The sequence below is a fragment of a genome, unplaced genomic scaffold (genome assembly GCF_019419815.1).
Source record: "Pyrus x bretschneideri cultivar Hongxiangsu unplaced genomic scaffold, Pyrus_bretschneideri_v1 Contig20, whole genome shotgun sequence".
NCBI lineage: Eukaryota > Viridiplantae > Streptophyta > Magnoliopsida > Rosales > Rosaceae > Pyrus > Pyrus x bretschneideri.
This window is the reverse complement of record NW_025999502.1, coordinates 6,987,985-7,005,335: the sequence shown is the minus strand read 5'-3', so window position 1 is coordinate 7,005,335 and position 17,351 is coordinate 6,987,985. Positions and strand designations below refer to the sequence as shown.

Below are 17,351 nucleotides of genomic sequence, written 5' to 3'. Positions count from 1 at the left end.
TGGCAGGGACAATGGACAATGGAAACTTTGTTGTCAAAGATGATATAAGAGCTCATCAATTGTTATAGCAGAGCTTTGATCACCCTTGTGATACCCTGGTACGAAGCCAGCTCCTGGGATACGGTATTAATTCTGGAACGAGGACTGCCATGACTTCCTGGAAAAGTGAAACCGATCCGTCAACTGAGATATTCTTGCTTGTAATTTCCCAAGAGACGCCGTCGCAAATATTCACCAATCTGCAAGTGCTTGAAAGGGTTCGTACCAAAGTCAGAAGGGAAATGGACCAGTGGAAACTGGATGGGAGGGTGTGTGAGGAAAACCAAATTGTTTTGTGAGAGATACACAAATAAGTCATTCACATTGAGAGGAAAAGAAGATGATGATGGGTTTCTGAAGCTGGTAGGGTTCAAAGTACCAGATTCTCATGAGTTTGTATCTTTGGATTCTGACAGTACATCCGCCGACTGCAAGACAGTGCGCCTAAATAATTGTTCTTACAAAGCGTATGCACTTGTTTTTAAAATAGGGTGTTTGGTCTGGTCCAAACACATGCAGGAGTTCTGACAGCGTAGATGTTTATAGTCGCCTAGCATGCGCAGAACTAGCAGATGAACTAATGATACTAGTGCTTGATGCCTTTTTTTTTTTTTTTTTTTGTTCAAAAGTGCTTGAAGCCTTGGACAAATCAAATTATCAAGCAGTAACTTTTCTTTTCCTATATATCTCATGCTTGTTTTTGTATTGTAAATTTTACAGGTAAAGGAAAGCCAATAAAGTTAATTGTGAGCCTTACGGTTGTTTGTTTTATCGGTGTATTGGGTGCCATAGTGTTCGGTTTGTGCAGGATGAGAGCTAAGCAAAAAGGTAATTAAGTGAAAGAGATATAGGTGTTGGATTAATATAATGCAGATTATCTCTCAAAACTTTGTAAGTTGTTTTGCTTTGATTCAGTGTTCGATGTGTATATTTGCAAAATCAGGACACATCAAAATAACAAGGAAACACATCAAAATGACAAGGGACACCCTTCAAGAATATATAGGTGGAAAACATGATCTGTCTGAGTTACTGATCTATGATTTTGATAGCATATTAGTTGCTACGGACAATTTCAGCATAGAAAACAAACTCGGGCAAGGAGGCTTTGGTCCAGTTTATTGGGTAATTATTATTATTTTTATGATAGCTACAGAGAGACAGACATGAATGCAATGATTTATTTGTCGACTTTGTGTAGGGTAAGCTAGCAGAAGGGAAGGAAATAGCAGTAAAAAGACTATCCAGTACCTCAGGGCAAGGTGTAGTGGAGTTCAAGAATGAAATGTTATTGATCTCCAATCTCCAACACAAAAATCTGGTCAGAATCATGGGTTGCTGCGTTAAAGAGGATGAGAAGTTACTGATTTATGAGTTCATGCCAAACAAAAGCTTGGATACTTTTCTTTTCGGTTAGTTTCAATTGCACTTCACTGCAATTTCTTATCTTTAGATTCTAATTGGTGTATTGATCGATTATTTGATGATCAGATTCGACGAGAAGAGCAGTGCTTGATTGGGGTACACGTTTTAATATTATTCAAGGTGTTGCCAAAGGGCTTGTTTATCTCCATCACGATTCGTATTTGAAGGTAATACATAGAGATCTAAAAGTGAGCAACATTCTTTTGGATGAGAAAATGAACCCAAAAATTTCAGATTTTGGATTGGCACGTTCAATTGAAGGGACACAGAATTTAGAAAATACTCAGAGAGTTGCGGGAACGCGGTAAGATTCATGCCTTTTTATATATTGTTGAACATGTTATTCGCAACCAAAAGTTCTAATGGTTAGCATTGCATCAAGAAATCTTAACCGACTCCTCCTGTTTGGATTAAAACTGCTAATTTGTTGCATCGATCACATTACATACTTATTTTTTGGTAACATTGTTCTTAAAAGGAAGAAACCAAACACTTATTTCAGTTACATATATACTAATGAGTTTCATGTTCGCGCAGTGGATATATGTCTCCGGAGTATGCCATGGGTGGAATATTTTCTCAAAAATCTGATGTCTACAGTTTTGGGGTCTTGGTATTGGAGATTATTAGCAGCAAGAAGAATACCGCCTTCTATATCTATGATCGACAGCTAGGCTTACTAGCCTATGCATGGCAGTTATGGAAGGAAGGCAGGGAATTGGAGTTGGTAGATGAAATGCTGGCGGCTGATTCATATTCAGCTTCAGAAGTAATGAAATGTGTGCATATTGGGCTGCTTTGTGTACAGGACAATGCGATGGATAGGCCGAGCATGCCGGATGTAGTTTTTATGCTAAATGGTTCCACAACTATAATTGGTGGTGCACAACCTAAGCAGCCTCTATTCACTATCCAAAACACAGTCTCTCATCCTCAACCACAGCCTTCGAATACTTTCCTCACAAATGAAGCTACAATGACACTGATTGAAGGACGCTAAATGTATGCTCCTGACAGTGGTGGAGGTTGGCCAATCCTGCTTGCTTATGCGGCATATCTGTAATGCCCTTTATGTTTTTGAGGCACCCTTCTGGACCTATATATATTTCCATCGTGGATGGATTTTTTGAATGCAATTTCTACTCAGATAATAAAAAAAAATGAAACTATAGTTATACTTTTTTATTTTGGAAGGAATTAGAGAGGATTAGCTATGAAGGAAATTCATCCCTTGTAATCCTACATTATCGAGAAATTGAAACTCATAAGTTTTCTTTATGATTAATTGATCTTCTACGTTTTTAGACGAACATAATTTTTACCTTAATTTAGCAGTCTATCTATTTCAATTTAATTTTAGATATCAAACGAGGCTTTAATATAGCAACGGTTGAACTATAAACTATGGTTGTTAGTGCAACAGCATGGTTGTCTAAACTATGGTTGTTAGGCCCTTTTTCAACTACTACTTAAGTAAAAATAAACAACCCTTACAGAGAGCCTTCGAGACCGTGGGTGATAGGTAGGTGGGAGTGGATGAACGGGTACGATCTAGTTTTTGAGGCCATTAAAATATGTCTTTTCTTGTTGGGAAGCGCTTATACGTAAACTAATTTGGCTTGACTTGTAGCAAATAACCCCAAACAATAAAAATTACCCGTAGAGCCAGAGGAGAAGAAAATTCTAGATCTGCGTAAAATAAAATCTTTTGATCAAGTCAACAAAATTTTATGAGGCATTAAGACTCCAGGCTATGGTATTATTTTTCTTTAGTATTTTTTTAGTGCGTTCAAAACACAAGTAATACGTCACATATTATTATATAATTGAAGGGACATTTGAAAAAAAAATTTCTTCAAATTATGTAATGACTTGTAGTGCACAACTCCGTATTTCTGGCTAATTGAAAATCTTTGCATAAAAGTTGGAGTTTAAAAATTAGATTAGATGGCTAGTTCAATACTAAATTAATTTAAAATATTGCAAGTAATAAAAATAAATAAATAGAAAGATAAATAGTCAACAAAACGTCAAGTACTCATAATTTGTCCCACCCTTTCTCATTCTTTTGGGTTAACTTCCTTTCTTTGAATAAGCTTGTCCTATAACGTCACTAGCTCCTTTCCTCTGTCTCTAGTTCCTTCCTTTTACCTAGTGTCACTCCAACTCCTACTCCAACTCCAACCACGACCAACTTAATTCATTTCATTTCTACCAAATACTTCCACTTTCCCAAAATATGAATTCCTGGCTTTTCTTCTCATCCCATTTCGCCTTCTTTGTTTTCATCAACTTTCCTTTGTCCTCAAGCTTCGATTCGTACACAAATTGTAGTAACGCGTTTCACTGTGGAGACATTACACAAGTGGGATTTCCCTTTTGGGGAGATGAAAGGCCGGAGAGTTGCGGCTATCCGGAACTGAAGCTAACATGCTCGAACGATGTTACCGCCATTGAGATTATGGAGGTCAAATACAGATTGCTGAAGATTAACCAAGGTGACCAGACACTCAAAATTGTAAGAGATGACTACTGTGACAAAGTTTGTTCGCCGAAGTTTGGGGATACCAAACTCAATTCCGAACTTTTTGACTATGTTATCGGGTCTTCGGACGTCACTTTACTCTATGATTGTACTTCTAGCTCAAAAGTTGCAGATTTCAGCTGCCCCGATGATGAAGCTTATAAGGATGTGGCCGCAATACCTGCAGATGTCCCGCGACCTCCGATCTGTAAGTCAAAAGTGGTTGTTCGATTAGTGATGCAACGGGTTTCGAAATCTTCAATATACAGAACGCGACGGCGCTTGAAGCTGTAGTGAGGGAAGGGTTTGAGGTGAAGTATAAGGTGGATAGTGAAAAATGCGGTGAGTGTGTTAGTTCAAAGGGTGTTTGTGGCTATGATTGGAATTTGAATGAAACTGTTTGTCATTGCGCAAATCAAACTTCTGAGTCCCGGACTTGTTCCGCCGCCACAGCAGAGGCCATAGACAATCCAGCAGTAGTGCCACCACCAGCTAAAGGTATGAACTAAGAACCCAATTAGCTATGCTTAGTTTTGCATTTTAAGCTAAATTTGTTTCTAATTAATAACCACTGACATTAGAGGGAAGGGAAATACCATTAGGCTAAAAACTTTAGGCACTTGGGTTCCATACATCAACTTTTTCTCTTTTGGTACTGTGATCGATCGTTTTTCAACTTACATATTACTTGCATAGAATCGGTATTGAACTTATTTTGATTCAATGATTTCCGTACGTATTTACCAACACATGTGGAATCAAAAAGCATGTGAGTTCCACGTTACAGTTCTCAATTCAATACCTGAAAATCAAGAATTACATTGATCAGGCAAAGGTAGATGATCCTACCTCATCTTCTCTTCCTATTCCGAACTTCCTCTATTCGAAGTAGGTAAACATTAATCAGTACAATAACCACCTGCATTACTTTGTTTTGTCTATGGATTATGTGACTCCATTAAACATATGCCAAATCGAGGGAATGGGAGCAAATATGGTTAGGAAATGCTTGAACAGCTAACTGATGTAGGAGCCTTGGACAGTTGCCAGGAGAGTTCAGTACCCTCAACCGAGTGTTGAAAGTACTAATTTTTAGGAGACAGCATAATTTTTTTAGGAATACTTCAGTCCTTTGTCAATTCAAGAATAATTTACTCTGTTACTAGCCCCACACATACGCGGAAGGAGTAATTTCTGTTAGAGAAATGGTTAGCAATGTGACCATCAACTAATAAGATATTTGAAAACAAATGAAATAGCAGTGAGAGAAAAAGAGAGATGTATAACTATGAGGTGTGTTATTCACCCTATTGTGCCTTTATTTATAGTAGTAGAGAAATTTCTTATCCCAAATAAGAATATAACTCTAATAAGATAATATATAGTCTAATAGATATCTTAGATATGATAGGATTTACACGATCACGTTATTGTAACAAAAAGCAAATTATGGACGGACCAAAATATAGCTAGGCAGATAATTAATATTAACCTTCCATAACAATTAGGGGGGCATATACTTTAGTGGTTAAATTAAGGCTTAAATTTGTCCGATTTTGATGGCTTGCCCTTTTCAAATTATAATGAAGCTAGTTCAAGTTGGAAAGATCAAGTCTTAATCGTGAATTGTTTTGTCAATATATAATAATAGGAATTATTGAAAAATTTCAAGAGTTTTAAGAACCGTTCGATAATTGTTTCGTTTTTAATTTTTAAATCTAATTATACATAGTCAAATATACAAATAAGGGTTTTATTAGTGGTTGATTACTCTAGCGGTTGTGGTATTTTTTTTAACTCACTGTGTCCTATGTTCTAGCCATCTCCCTTCCCTTTAATGCATATTAGCGTAGAATATTTTATTTGCGTGTGTGTGTGTGTATAAGCTCTACTATCAGATTCCTGCCAAAACTGATTCAAGCCAATAGTACTGAAACAAAGCACGTAACTTCTTACGAACATAGCTTGAGTCAGCAGATAGAGAAGTCTCAACTCACGCCAATATCTAAGTTCCTAAACAAAACCCTTTAGCCAGCGTGATGAAGCTCACTTGTGCCACTTACATATAACAAGGTAGCCCCATTTGTGGAAGAAAAAAAAAGAAAAAAGAAAGAGAACCAGAGAATGAATTTAATATTTTGAATAATTCCCTGTCTTTTTCTATGGGTTTGGTATCCCTCTCAAACCAACAATTTGAGGAATCTTATCTTTATTATTTTTCATTGGCTCCAGCATCCCTTTGACTTCGGCGCATAGCTTCTGGAGCAATATATAAATTTTTAAGAAGTTGAGGTTTCATCATAAAATCAATTAGTAATATGAAAGTAATTTAACTTCTTATGAGCACATACAAGGTTTCCTCCTATCGTTAATGTGAAATTTTTCTCAACATACGCGTGGACAACGCAGATGGATTGACATTTATTCTCAGCACACTTCCTCACATATAGCGAATTTTCAAGTCTAACGCTTGTACAACACAAACGGGATGACTTCGAGGGCATGTGGTAGTTGACTTCACATGTGGGTCAACCTGTTATGATACCATGAATAAAGTTGAGGTTTCATCATAAAATTAATTAGAACATAGGGAATAGCCCAACTTCTTATAAACACATGTAAGATCTCTCTCATTAATGTGAGATTTATTCTCAACATGCTCTCTCACATATAGTAAATTTTCAAGCTTAACGGATGAACAACACAAACAGAGTGACATCTAATTAAATCATTTTAGATGGAAATAATATTAAATTAGTACGTGGCTTCTTCGGATTGCCGGTGGGCAAGAAAGTCCAATATGAATGATGAAAAAGGAAAAAAAAAAAAAAAAAAAAAAAAAAAAAAGAGAAAAAAACATAGCACAAACAAGAGAGGGAGGCTACTGTTTCGTTGAATCTGTCAAAGGACCTATATTTCAAAACTTTGAAGTAGAAGCAACTCGTATGTTAAAACAAAACAAGAAACCTGACTCTTATTCCTTGTACTACTTCCCCCATATCCTTTGACGCTCCAGTCTCTTTGCTGAGCTTTTTCCTCCAACATCCATCATGCATTCCCTTCTGCTCCAATCGTTGTTTCCATTTCTTTTGATCGCTTCCTTCCTTTCGATCAACGTCAAGTTAAGTCTATGCCAGGATGATGCACAATTCACAAACTGCGGTAGCTCTATCAATTGTGGTGGCGTCGGAAACATCTCCTACCCCTTTTATGGGGTAAACAGAGCTACTTACTGTGGTCAGCCAGGGTACGAGGTCCAGTGTCTGAACAAAGTCCCTGTGATCAACATGAAAGGTCTGAGCTTTAGAATTCTTGAAATGAATTCTACTACTACTCCTCGGACTGTTACAGTTGCTAGGCTGGATTACTGGAGTACTATCTGTCCTCCGACTTTCGTCAACACCACCCTCAACTTCTCTCTGTTTGATTATGGCTCTGGTTATACAAACATGACGTTTTACTACCAATGCAATATCAACAACATAGGGCTTAGCAAGCAGTGCAACATAAGCAATACAGTGAGCACTGTTTTCTATGTGCCATTTCCAACGGTTAATCAGCCATCTTACGTGAGCTGTACAGATGAGGTTATTGTTCCAGTTTATACAGCAGCTGCTGAGGCTATTGTGGCCAGTCAAACAACCGTCAGCGATGCGGTAAACAGGGGCTTCCCTTTGGAATTGCAGATTAACACCGATCAATGCAACAAATGTGAGGAATCAGGAGGACGGTGTGGGCTTAACACTACTACTAATTCCGGATTCAGCTGCTTTTGCCGAGATCAGGCGTATGCAACCATATGTTATGAAACTACTAATTCAATTCAACCCGGAGGTGGAGGCGGAGGCGGAGGAGGAAGCGGAGGTACGTTTGTCCCTTTGTCATTCTCTTGTAAATTACACATTTGGAACTCCTAGCTAGCTATCTAAGTCTTTGTTTAAGATGATTAGTCGTAAACTGTGCTTAATTAGGCTTGTGTACTAGAAAACCCAGGTCGAAAATTGAATGCAAGCAGAGGGAAGGAACCTAGTACAGGTAGAGCCAATTGTTTGCAAAAACAGCAAACAAGTGATGGATTTGTTTGGTATCCATGTTGGATTCAATTCTTTTGGTTTTGGAAACCAATTATTACTAAATAATGTGGTGACCTTAATCATTTTCGAAAATTATGAGTTAATTTCGAATTGAATACCAAACAACTCCTTATATTCCTCGCAAATGTTGCTCGAGCCAACCCTAAAACCGATTGTTCATGTTTTTGTTCATTTTGATCCCTTGTTGCCATTCTAGTTAACCAAATTTGTTGCTCTTCCCACACCACAATTTTTCTTCTAAATTTTAGTTTTATATACTACAAGTGGTTAAATAAAAGTTTATTTACATAAGTTAAACGCTCAAGTTCCATCGAAAAATACACCTAACCTACCATACAACTACACAACTCCCCCGAAAACGTGAGTCGCCCTTTGTTGACTTTTGATGATTGTAATCAAAGCGCAGAGGGATTAGGTATACAAAAATCCAAAATTAACCCAATTTTTCTATTAAGGCGGCTGATCTGTTCGACAACCAATACCTATCTCCTGACGAGGCCACTACGCAAAGTTTGACCATAAAATTAGTTACAGACTTGGCCACCAAAGCCACTAACTATAAGCACTCCTAATTAAATTAACGTTCCAAATAGAACCTTATATTTTTTAATGCTAAAGACAAGAAACTTAAGTAAAGATTTAACCTGACGTTTACTTCGTCACGTTCCCCGACCTTTTTTATCTTCTCAGTCGTCCATTGTAGATGACGATGATTCCACATTCATCTTCTCCTTTTTTCAACGACTTTGGATAGTACCCTCTCTCTCTCTCTCTCTCTCTCTCCCCATGGAAATACACCTCTATCCCTTCCAGAACATCTCTTTACTCCTTGTGATCACAACTACCATATGCCTTTTCCATGTCCGAAAATCTTCGGCTGCGGATGACGATCGATACCTCAACTGTAGCACATCGTTCCAATGCGTAAATTTTCGGGATGTTCATTACCCTTTTTGGGGATCAAGCCGGCCAGATTATTGTGGCTACCCCGATTTCAAGCTCAACTGCAGCGGAGATGCTCCCGTGATCTCATTTGACGGCCAAGATTATCGAGTCCTCGATATAAATCAATCTACAAGTACTCTACGGGTTGCTAGAACGGACTTTTGGAACAACCTTTGTCCTGTGTCACTTGCCAATACAACCATAAAATCAAGCCGTGTCAAAAATACATCGGATGTTCAAGAAGTACTGCTGTTCTACAACTGTCCCCCGCTTGACATTCCTCTTCCAATTCAGCCCACAAGTCAATTCAGTTGCAGCATAAACAGTACTGCCACTTCCAATAATTACTTCGTCACAAATTTAGAGTTGCCGAATATTAGTGGTAACTGCAAAACGACTGTCACTGCCAGCATTTCTCAATCCGCAGCTGCAAATCTGGTGTTGAATTCGTCCAAGGATAATCTGGTTGCTGCACTTGACTCCGGGTTTGGGTTGAAGTGGGATGCAAGTAATACCTTGTGTGACCAATGTCAAGGATCAGGGGGTCAGTGCGGGTACAATATATCTTCAGCTGAATTCACCTGCTTCTGTAAGGATGGACATAATCCCTCAAACTGTGAAGGTATGCGCCTAAACATCTTTCCACTATGTTTATGACAGAATTAGACTATCAGTCTAACCCAAAACCAATTAGCAATATGCGCAATAAACTTTAGATTCCTGACTAGGATTGATGCGCTCAACAATCTGGGTCTTAGACAATACGCTGGTGTTTGAAGGGTTAGATTGACGCCCCTTTTTAGTTTCTGTCCTCCAATTTTAGTACTTTGTACTATGGCAAGGCTTCCTCAGCAACCAATGCGCTGCCTCAAATTAGAGAACCATCTGCATTTGTTAGAACAAGTACATATTCTACTCTAACAAGTTAATAGAGTGCAGGGATATGAAATTAGAATTTGATAGAGTGCATAAATTGTCGTGCAGGATTTTCTTAGATAGCTAAGAAAGTTTGATTACCATTTTAGGATGGTTTTATATCCATTTGTTTTAGGCTTTAGCACGTATTCATTTGTTTTTTGTTAGAGACTAAGGAAAATGCATGAGAGAAATGATAGATGAAAGAGGGCGGAGGAAGGATATGGTGGAATGTGGAAGTAATCTATACGGAATTGATAGAAGAGACGGACTTTAAAAGCATGTAACACACATTATGTGCTCGTGCGCCAATTCTCTGTTTCTAACTTTCTTCTTTTCCTAAACTAGTGATCTAACTTTGTGCTTTGCTAAATTTTCTCATCTTCTCTGTTCTTAAACTACTTTTTTTAATTTTATCTTATTTTCTAGAAAGAAAGGAATTTCCGCACACCATTTTCTCCTTGTGCATTCTTTGTGTTTTTTTTTTTTTTTGAACAAATGATATTATCTATACTAAGGGGAGAGGGTGGGCTTAGCCTCATAATGGGCTAGCAATAATGCGGTTCAAATTCGTCTTTGGTAACAATCGAACTTAAGACATCTCACTTACTAGTGAAGAAAAATACAACTAGACTATAGTATTAAGTGGTTGCTCCCATTCCTTTGATCTTAAACTAGTGCTATAACCATGCTCACTACCAAATAACTTTCTCACTCTTATTGTGGGCACTCACAATCCCATCCATTTCTTTCACATTACCATGACCATGACAAAAGCCATGTGCCATTCGATGGGAAACTTCAAGTTGGGTGGGTGCCCTCTTTTTTCTGATTTCTTAATAAAAGCATTTCCAAATTATGCTTCTAGATTCCAATCTCCGTTTAGGGTGGCCATTTTCCATGCCAAAACAAAACCAACTCACTCATATCACATGTGTGTCATATGTAGGTGCATTTTTAGGCCAATGCAAATAACCTTGGCAGAATGTTGAGATATATTGCTATTAAAAAATTATTTTTGTATTTGATAACTTGTTAGTTTCTCAGCAATATTAACACAAGAATTGTGATTATGTGATATATTTTGCATCCATTAATCAAGAGAATGCATTATACTATTTGCATAAATTTTTTGTATTTGTTTTTTTTTCGTGTTTTATTATTTTTGGGGTTCGATAGGGTATATTAGTGCTTTTTTTTTTTTATTAGTGTGGTATGTGTCAGGGATAGATTTAAGAGAAATATAAGGAGATTTTCTCAAAAGTGAGACTCTTCATGAACTCTCTATTGCCTTATGTTTTTGCCAAAATATTTTATTAATATTAGTATGAGAATTTATGTTAAACTAGAAGGTCGCAGAAAGTTCATAAAGAATCTCACTTTTAAGAGAGTTTCTTTAGCATTTCTCTAGATTTAAAGTAGGATGATATTTGACAATGGCTCCTAATACAAACAACATAATTCGCACCGTTAATTCTCTTTTCTTGTCATCTAAAAATTATTTTAGAAAGCTGCCAAGTTCCTCGTACTAGATGTCTAAATAAATCGACCAAAAAAGAAAGTCTAAACAAATTATAACGTTGAAATTAAAATTTAAGAACATTTGCTTGCTTTGCATTTGAAGATCTTTTGTGTGTAATTCAGTTGCAAACACTTCTGCCAAAAGTCTCTTAGGCACAACTTTTTTTAATTTTATTTTGGGTCAAATTTCTTAAGCTAGGTACAGTTCAGGGAAAATTTCTTCGATGTTTTGATGTTTGTTGAAAAAAGCACATGCATCACATCATCCCACATGTTTAATGCATTAAACTATTAAGGAAAAGAATCCGGTCAGGATCATTTTCACGGGAGATCGTGTAATCATGTTCGTTTATTGTATATCGTGCAGTCAATCTTTGTAGGGTACTATTTATATTTATTTTTAAATTTTAAATTTCAAATGATTTCTGACTGCAACGAACATAATTACAAGATCTCGGGATCTTGAAAAAGGATCCTCTTCCGGATTCTTTTCCAACTAGGTAGCTCCATTTAATCAAATTCTTGATGGAGATTTCTCTTATTTAATGACCTAATATGATTTAACAATACCTATACTTGGTCAGTCAAACATGGCTTCACGTGCGCACTCGTTCACTTTTAGGATTTCACTTTTAGGAAAAATCTTCAGCACACCTCTTTTGACTTAGATATAGTGATATACTCTTTGTTTAAGTATTATTTTTTCATTTAATTAGGACTAACTTAATTTACTATCCAAAAATTTCTTAATTTTCAATATTTTATAAATTAAGTTTTTTCGTTCTAGTCTAGTACCTAAAGTCATAATTTTGAAATGAAAAAAAACTTGATATATGAAATGTTAAAAACCAAGAAGTTTTGAGACAGTAAATTGAGATAGGACAAAAAAAAAAAAATTTAGTATAAGCAATATTTTCCACTAATCTACAATAAAGAAAAAAGAAGAATTTCAACATAAAACACAGTAAGTTGAATATAAAAATCCTAACTACCCGAGCAATCTACCACTTGCTATTCAATTTAAAAACTAAAAACAAACAACACACGATTAAAATAAGTATGAAAATCTCATCGCAGATACGTAGATAGTAGAAGTCTTCTACCTAGAAAATCAAGTCTAAAGATTGTATGACATTCTTTTAATCCACATTGCTTGACTCAAACCTTTTAATAGTTAACCAAGAGTCATACTAATTCACAAATACATAACAAGAATTATAGAATTTAAAGGACAAATAACACTAAAATAGTTTCTAAATTACCAAAATGCCCATCGATTATTGAACAAATATAATTCCATACCATACCAACATTAATTTTTTTTTTTAATATCTATACTAAAATGGTAAGGAATGGACTAAACCTTATAATGAGTTTATTATAATAATATGATTCAATTTTAATTTTGCAAAAATCAAATATAATACATCTCATATATAATCAATGAATAACACCATTGAATCGTAGTAATACCAACATCAACTGAAAGAAGGAAATCCATAAAGCCTAGAAGACAATACCCTAGAAGACAATACAATTTTGCCAGCAGCCCCGAAAACTATTCAAAAGCAGCGTGCAATCCGCTACCCCGATATAAAAGTCCAACAGTCCCAAGTCAACAAACCACAGCCCACCACGTCATCACAAAACCTCCGCTCTTATTAAATTTCATCACTTCCCGCCTCGTTCACCCCGCTGTCGTTTCACTCCCCCTTCCCTCAATGCTCCCACTCCTCTTCCTCCTCTTCCTTTTCTCTTTCTTCTGCTCCGTCGACGTTACGACGTCATTCCCCGCCGATGCCGACCTCTCCCACTGCACCCAAACCTTCGACTGCGGGCCCTTCCGGAACCTCACCTACCCCTTCACCGGAGGGAGCCGCCCCTCCTACTGCGGCCCGCCAGAGTTCCACCTCAGCTGCGTCGATGACTCGCCCGAGTTGACCATCTCGTCGCTGAGCTACCGGGTTCTCAAACTCGACCCGGTTCACCAGAACCTCACCCTCGCCCGCTCCGACCTCTGGAACTCGACCTGCACCAACAAATTCGCGAACTCGACTCTCGAGTCCGAGTTCTTCACCTACGATGAGGACGACAACATCGACGTCACCATTTTCTACGGCTGTAATTCCACCTTAATCACTCCTAAACCTAAGAATTGGTTTTTCTGCGACCTTAACTTGACTTTCGACGACGCTTATTACGTGATCGGGCCCGTACCGCTTGATCCTATCGTGAGCGCGTTCAAGTGCTCCGTTGGGATTACGGTGCGGATTCTCAAAACCACGGCGGCGATGCTGGTCGCCAACCGGTCTCTGTTTGGAGAGGCGATCATGACCGGCTTCAATGTCAATTATACTAACCCGTACGAGAAGCAGTGCGCTAAGTGTCTCAATGTCTATGGGCTTTGCGGGTTTGACTCGGATAAGAACCGACCCGTTTGCATTTGCGGCAATCGAGTCTGTAACCCAGCAGGTATTTCTTTTTCTGGGTATTGTAGAGTTTACTTCTAGTAGTTTTGGGCAAGTTTTAGGTTGTGCTTGGAGTGCCCAATTTGAAAATTTACTCTGTTTTGGTATTTTCCCTACCTCGCAAAACGTGGAGCCTTCTTGACTTGGTATCACCCTTTAGAGTGTGTTTTGGTATCGTTCTTGGATCCAATTTCTTGTCTTTTCATTTTTAGAAGTCAAATATTGACACAAGTTGTATCAACAGTTTGTTAAATTCCTGCATGTAATCCTAACTTCCAATTCAAGTTTGGATAAGATGATGTTCTTTCTATTAACATTTTGAATCTGTTTGGCTATTTCAGGAAATAAGCCGCATATCAAAATAGGTAATATATCACTTCATTAACAACTTATTGTAATGTTTCCACTGGCATCATGGGACGGAGATCAAAATCTAAACAATATTTTGTTTCATCTTCAGGTCTTGCTGTAGGAGGTGCAATTCTTTTCGGTGTTTTCGTAGGGTTCTATGTATATTATTTCATCCAACGCAAGAAGAAGAAACTTGCTGCACAGACTCAAAGCAAAGAGCTTCCTACACCCCTTACTAGCAAGGATGTTACCTACTCCCTCGACTGATCTCTCGCAATTTCAGAGCATCCCGTCTTATCCCTCTTTTACCTCCAAGTCTGACTACGACAATAAGGGGAGTACTTACTTTGGAGTTCAGGTCTTCAGCTATAATGAATTAGAGGAAGCCACTGAAAATTTCAACCCCGCTAAAGAGCTTGGAGATGGAGGCTTTGGCACTGTTTACTATGGTTCGAAAATACTTCCTTTTCCATCTTTGCAAGCAATTTAGCTCACATACAGATAATCTTGGTTTTGTTTGGTTAAATGTTCTTTTAATTGTTTGTCCAGGTAAGCTACATGATGGCCGCGTAGTTGCAGTGAAGCGCCTTTATGAAAACAATTTCAAGCGTGTGGAGCAGTTTATGAACGAGGTCGAGATCTTGACTCGTCTTGAACACCGGAACCTTGTCAAGCTGTATGGATGCACCTCAAGACGCAGCCGGGAACTCCTCCTTGTTTATGAGTATATTCCTAATGGGACAGTGGCTGACCATCTCCATGGGAAACGAGTGGAATCCGGCTGTCTTAGTTGGCCTGTTCGATTGAGCATCGCCATAGAGACAGCTGATGCACTGGCTTTCCTCCATCGCAATGATGTTATACACCGTGATGTCAAGACCAACAATATTCTCATAGACAACGACTTTTGCGTGAAAGTGGCTGATTTCGGTCTGTCGAGATTGTTCCCCAACGATGTCACCCATGTGTCAACCGCTCCGCAGGGACTCCTGGCTATGTCGATCCTGAGTATTACCAGTGCTATCAACTCACAGACAAGAGTGACGTATATAGCTTTGGGGTGGTCTTGATCGAGCTTTTATCGTCTTTACAAGCCGTGGACACCAACAGGCACCGGCATGACATAAATTTGGCCAACCTGGCTGTCAACAAAATCCAAAACCATTTAGTGAATGAGCTGGTGGATCCTCATCTCGGGTATGAAACAAACTACTCTGTTAGGCGAATGACAACAGCTGTGGCAGAATTGGCGTTCCGGTGTTTGCAACAGGAGAGGGATATGCGACCAACCATGGACGAAGTGTTGGAGGGTTTGAAAGCAGTCCAAAACGAAGATCTTGGTTCAGAAAACGGCCGAAGCAGTGGTGCTGGATATCCGATCAGACGAGGTTGGACTATTGAGGAATATGCCACCCCCGCTTTCACCGGACTCGAATGGAGCTGATAAATTGGTTAGCGGCTCTACCACACCTAGTTCCTTTTAGCAGTAGAGATTTCCATATCCTCCTTCCTGTTTTTTTCAGTGAGCTTCAGCCTTCAGTTCTAAATTAGATGGTAAAAGTATTGTATACACTCATAAGCAGATGTTAAAACTTAATGTCTTTCCATATTGGTTGGTTTTCGTTTGATGTTGATACAAGATACTTTGGAGAAGCATCATCACTATTTGGTGCATGCTAGGCGGGCATTGTACATAAACATAGGAAACCGTCAGTGGAATTTGTGTTTGTTCTTATTTGCTTATCAGCTTTACGGACCTAAGTTTAGTTAAGTTGACTGAAGCAGTGTGTTCTATCTTCTGCATCCAAATTTGAATCTTCTCTCTATAGTTTAGATAAATTTTGTGTAATATCATTTGTCAAAAAACAAAATACATGGTTTTTTTGGTAATTCACTGCTTTAAAAATGAATTTTTTTCTTTCAGTAATTCTCGTTACGTAAGATTAAATGATAATTTTGGCATTCCCAAAAGGCCCAAAATCCAGTTTTAACTGTTTCTTCTCTTTTTATTACCTCAACAGGTTTTTAAGAGATGGGACAGAACTATTTAACCCAAGTCATGCTGTTGAGAGCAATCTAGCTGCTTCTATCCTCCAGATCGTGGGATTGATTTGGTAACTTGTAACTCTAGGATGCCACAACACAAATTGGTACTGCCGGATTGGGGACTGACTTGGTATAACGATGACACGGTACAGTACTTTCTTCACTACACGGTACTACATAGATGAACTTGAACTGTACGGTATTTTCGGCTGCGGTTTGTTTTGGAGCTTTAACTTGGGTCATTTTAATGTACTATACAATTATGTTACATATTTATGTACACAATCAACTAATATTTATTTTCAATTCATATATAAATAATTCAACAACAAAAAAAATCATATAATTGAACATTCATATCTTATTGTGTAATAGATATAGGCAAGTTTGGTAACTAATGGTAACAAAAAAAATATCACCAAATGAGAGAGAATATTACATGTGGACGGTAAACACAAGTTTGGTAACAAAAAAATATCACCAAATGAGAATATTACATGTGGACGGTAAACACCCAAATAGACGAGATTGCCCCTCGCTTACACGCAGGCCTGGCAAACGGGTCGTGTCTATCGTGTTCGTGTCGTTTTCGTGTAACACCTGTTATCTTAACGGGTCGTGTCGTGTCACACCCGTTATCTTAACGGGTCCTTAACAGGTCGTGTCACTTTACCCAACGGGTAAAGTGACCCGACCCGTTATGACCCATTATGACCCGTTAAGAAAAAAATATTTTTTTTTTAAAATTTGCACATACCACACATTGCCACATAAATATTACTTCAAAACATTAAAACATTTCTCGTTCAAGTAATATATCTACACTCGAAAATAAAAGCCTAATAAAAAAAATAATACATACACTACTAATATATTACAAATATTAGATGTGCAAGGATAAAGAGTTTTTGTTTTTAAGATTGTAAGTCTTTCTCAAAAGTTTACACCTCCATTTATAAAATCTTCAATTTACATCGATCATCATGAAATTGTATTCAATTTACACCTACATCTATATAATTA

General features: G+C 37.8%; 4 protein-coding genes and 1 pseudogene across 5 annotated transcripts in view; all 5 read left to right on the top strand.

Moving 5' to 3' along the window:
- Positions 1 to 2,749, top strand: part of LOC103936622 (G-type lectin S-receptor-like serine/threonine-protein kinase At1g61500) — an 81,121-nt gene extending 78,372 nt beyond the window's left edge. For both annotated transcript variants that reach the window (XM_048584008.1, XM_048584007.1), the window contains 5 exons: positions 760 to 867; positions 983 to 1,164; positions 1,241 to 1,451; positions 1,531 to 1,768; positions 2,002 to 2,749. In XM_048584008.1, coding sequence (XP_048439965.1) covers positions 760 to 867; positions 983 to 1,164; positions 1,241 to 1,451; positions 1,531 to 1,768; positions 2,002 to 2,464 — 1,202 coding nt within the window. In that variant the 3' untranslated portion in view covers positions 2,465 to 2,749. The remainder of the gene's footprint in view (positions 1 to 759; positions 868 to 982; positions 1,165 to 1,240; positions 1,452 to 1,530; positions 1,769 to 2,001) is intronic.
- Positions 2,750 to 3,552: 803 nt separating this feature from the next.
- On the top strand, positions 3,553 to 4,497 carry LOC125477071 (annotated as a pseudogene).
- An 864-nt stretch (positions 4,498 to 5,361) lies between these two features.
- Positions 5,362 to 7,905, top strand: LOC103936624 (LEAF RUST 10 DISEASE-RESISTANCE LOCUS RECEPTOR-LIKE PROTEIN KINASE-like 2.7). Its single transcript, XM_048583838.1, has one exon. The coding sequence runs from the start codon at positions 7,039 to 7,041 to the stop codon at positions 7,903 to 7,905; it is 867 nt and encodes a 288-aa protein (XP_048439795.1). The 5' UTR covers positions 5,362 to 7,038.
- On the top strand, positions 7,867 to 9,684 carry LOC125477070 (LEAF RUST 10 DISEASE-RESISTANCE LOCUS RECEPTOR-LIKE PROTEIN KINASE-like 2.1). The gene has a single exon (XM_048583837.1). It carries the CDS (start codon positions 8,869 to 8,871, stop codon positions 9,682 to 9,684), a length of 816 nt encoding a protein of 271 aa, XP_048439794.1. The 5' UTR covers positions 7,867 to 8,868.
- A 3,491-nt stretch (positions 9,685 to 13,175) lies between these two features.
- LOC103936615 (LEAF RUST 10 DISEASE-RESISTANCE LOCUS RECEPTOR-LIKE PROTEIN KINASE-like 1.4) lies at positions 13,176 to 16,076 on the top strand. Its single transcript, XM_009346457.3, is given in 7 exon segments — positions 13,176 to 13,935; positions 14,273 to 14,296; positions 14,392 to 14,533; positions 14,535 to 14,731; positions 14,832 to 15,260; positions 15,263 to 15,624; positions 15,626 to 16,076. Coding segments are annotated over 7 exon segments (2,046 nt in total). The 5' UTR covers positions 13,176 to 13,184; the 3' UTR covers positions 15,767 to 16,076.
- The last annotated feature ends 1,275 nt before the right edge of the window (positions 16,077 to 17,351 follow it).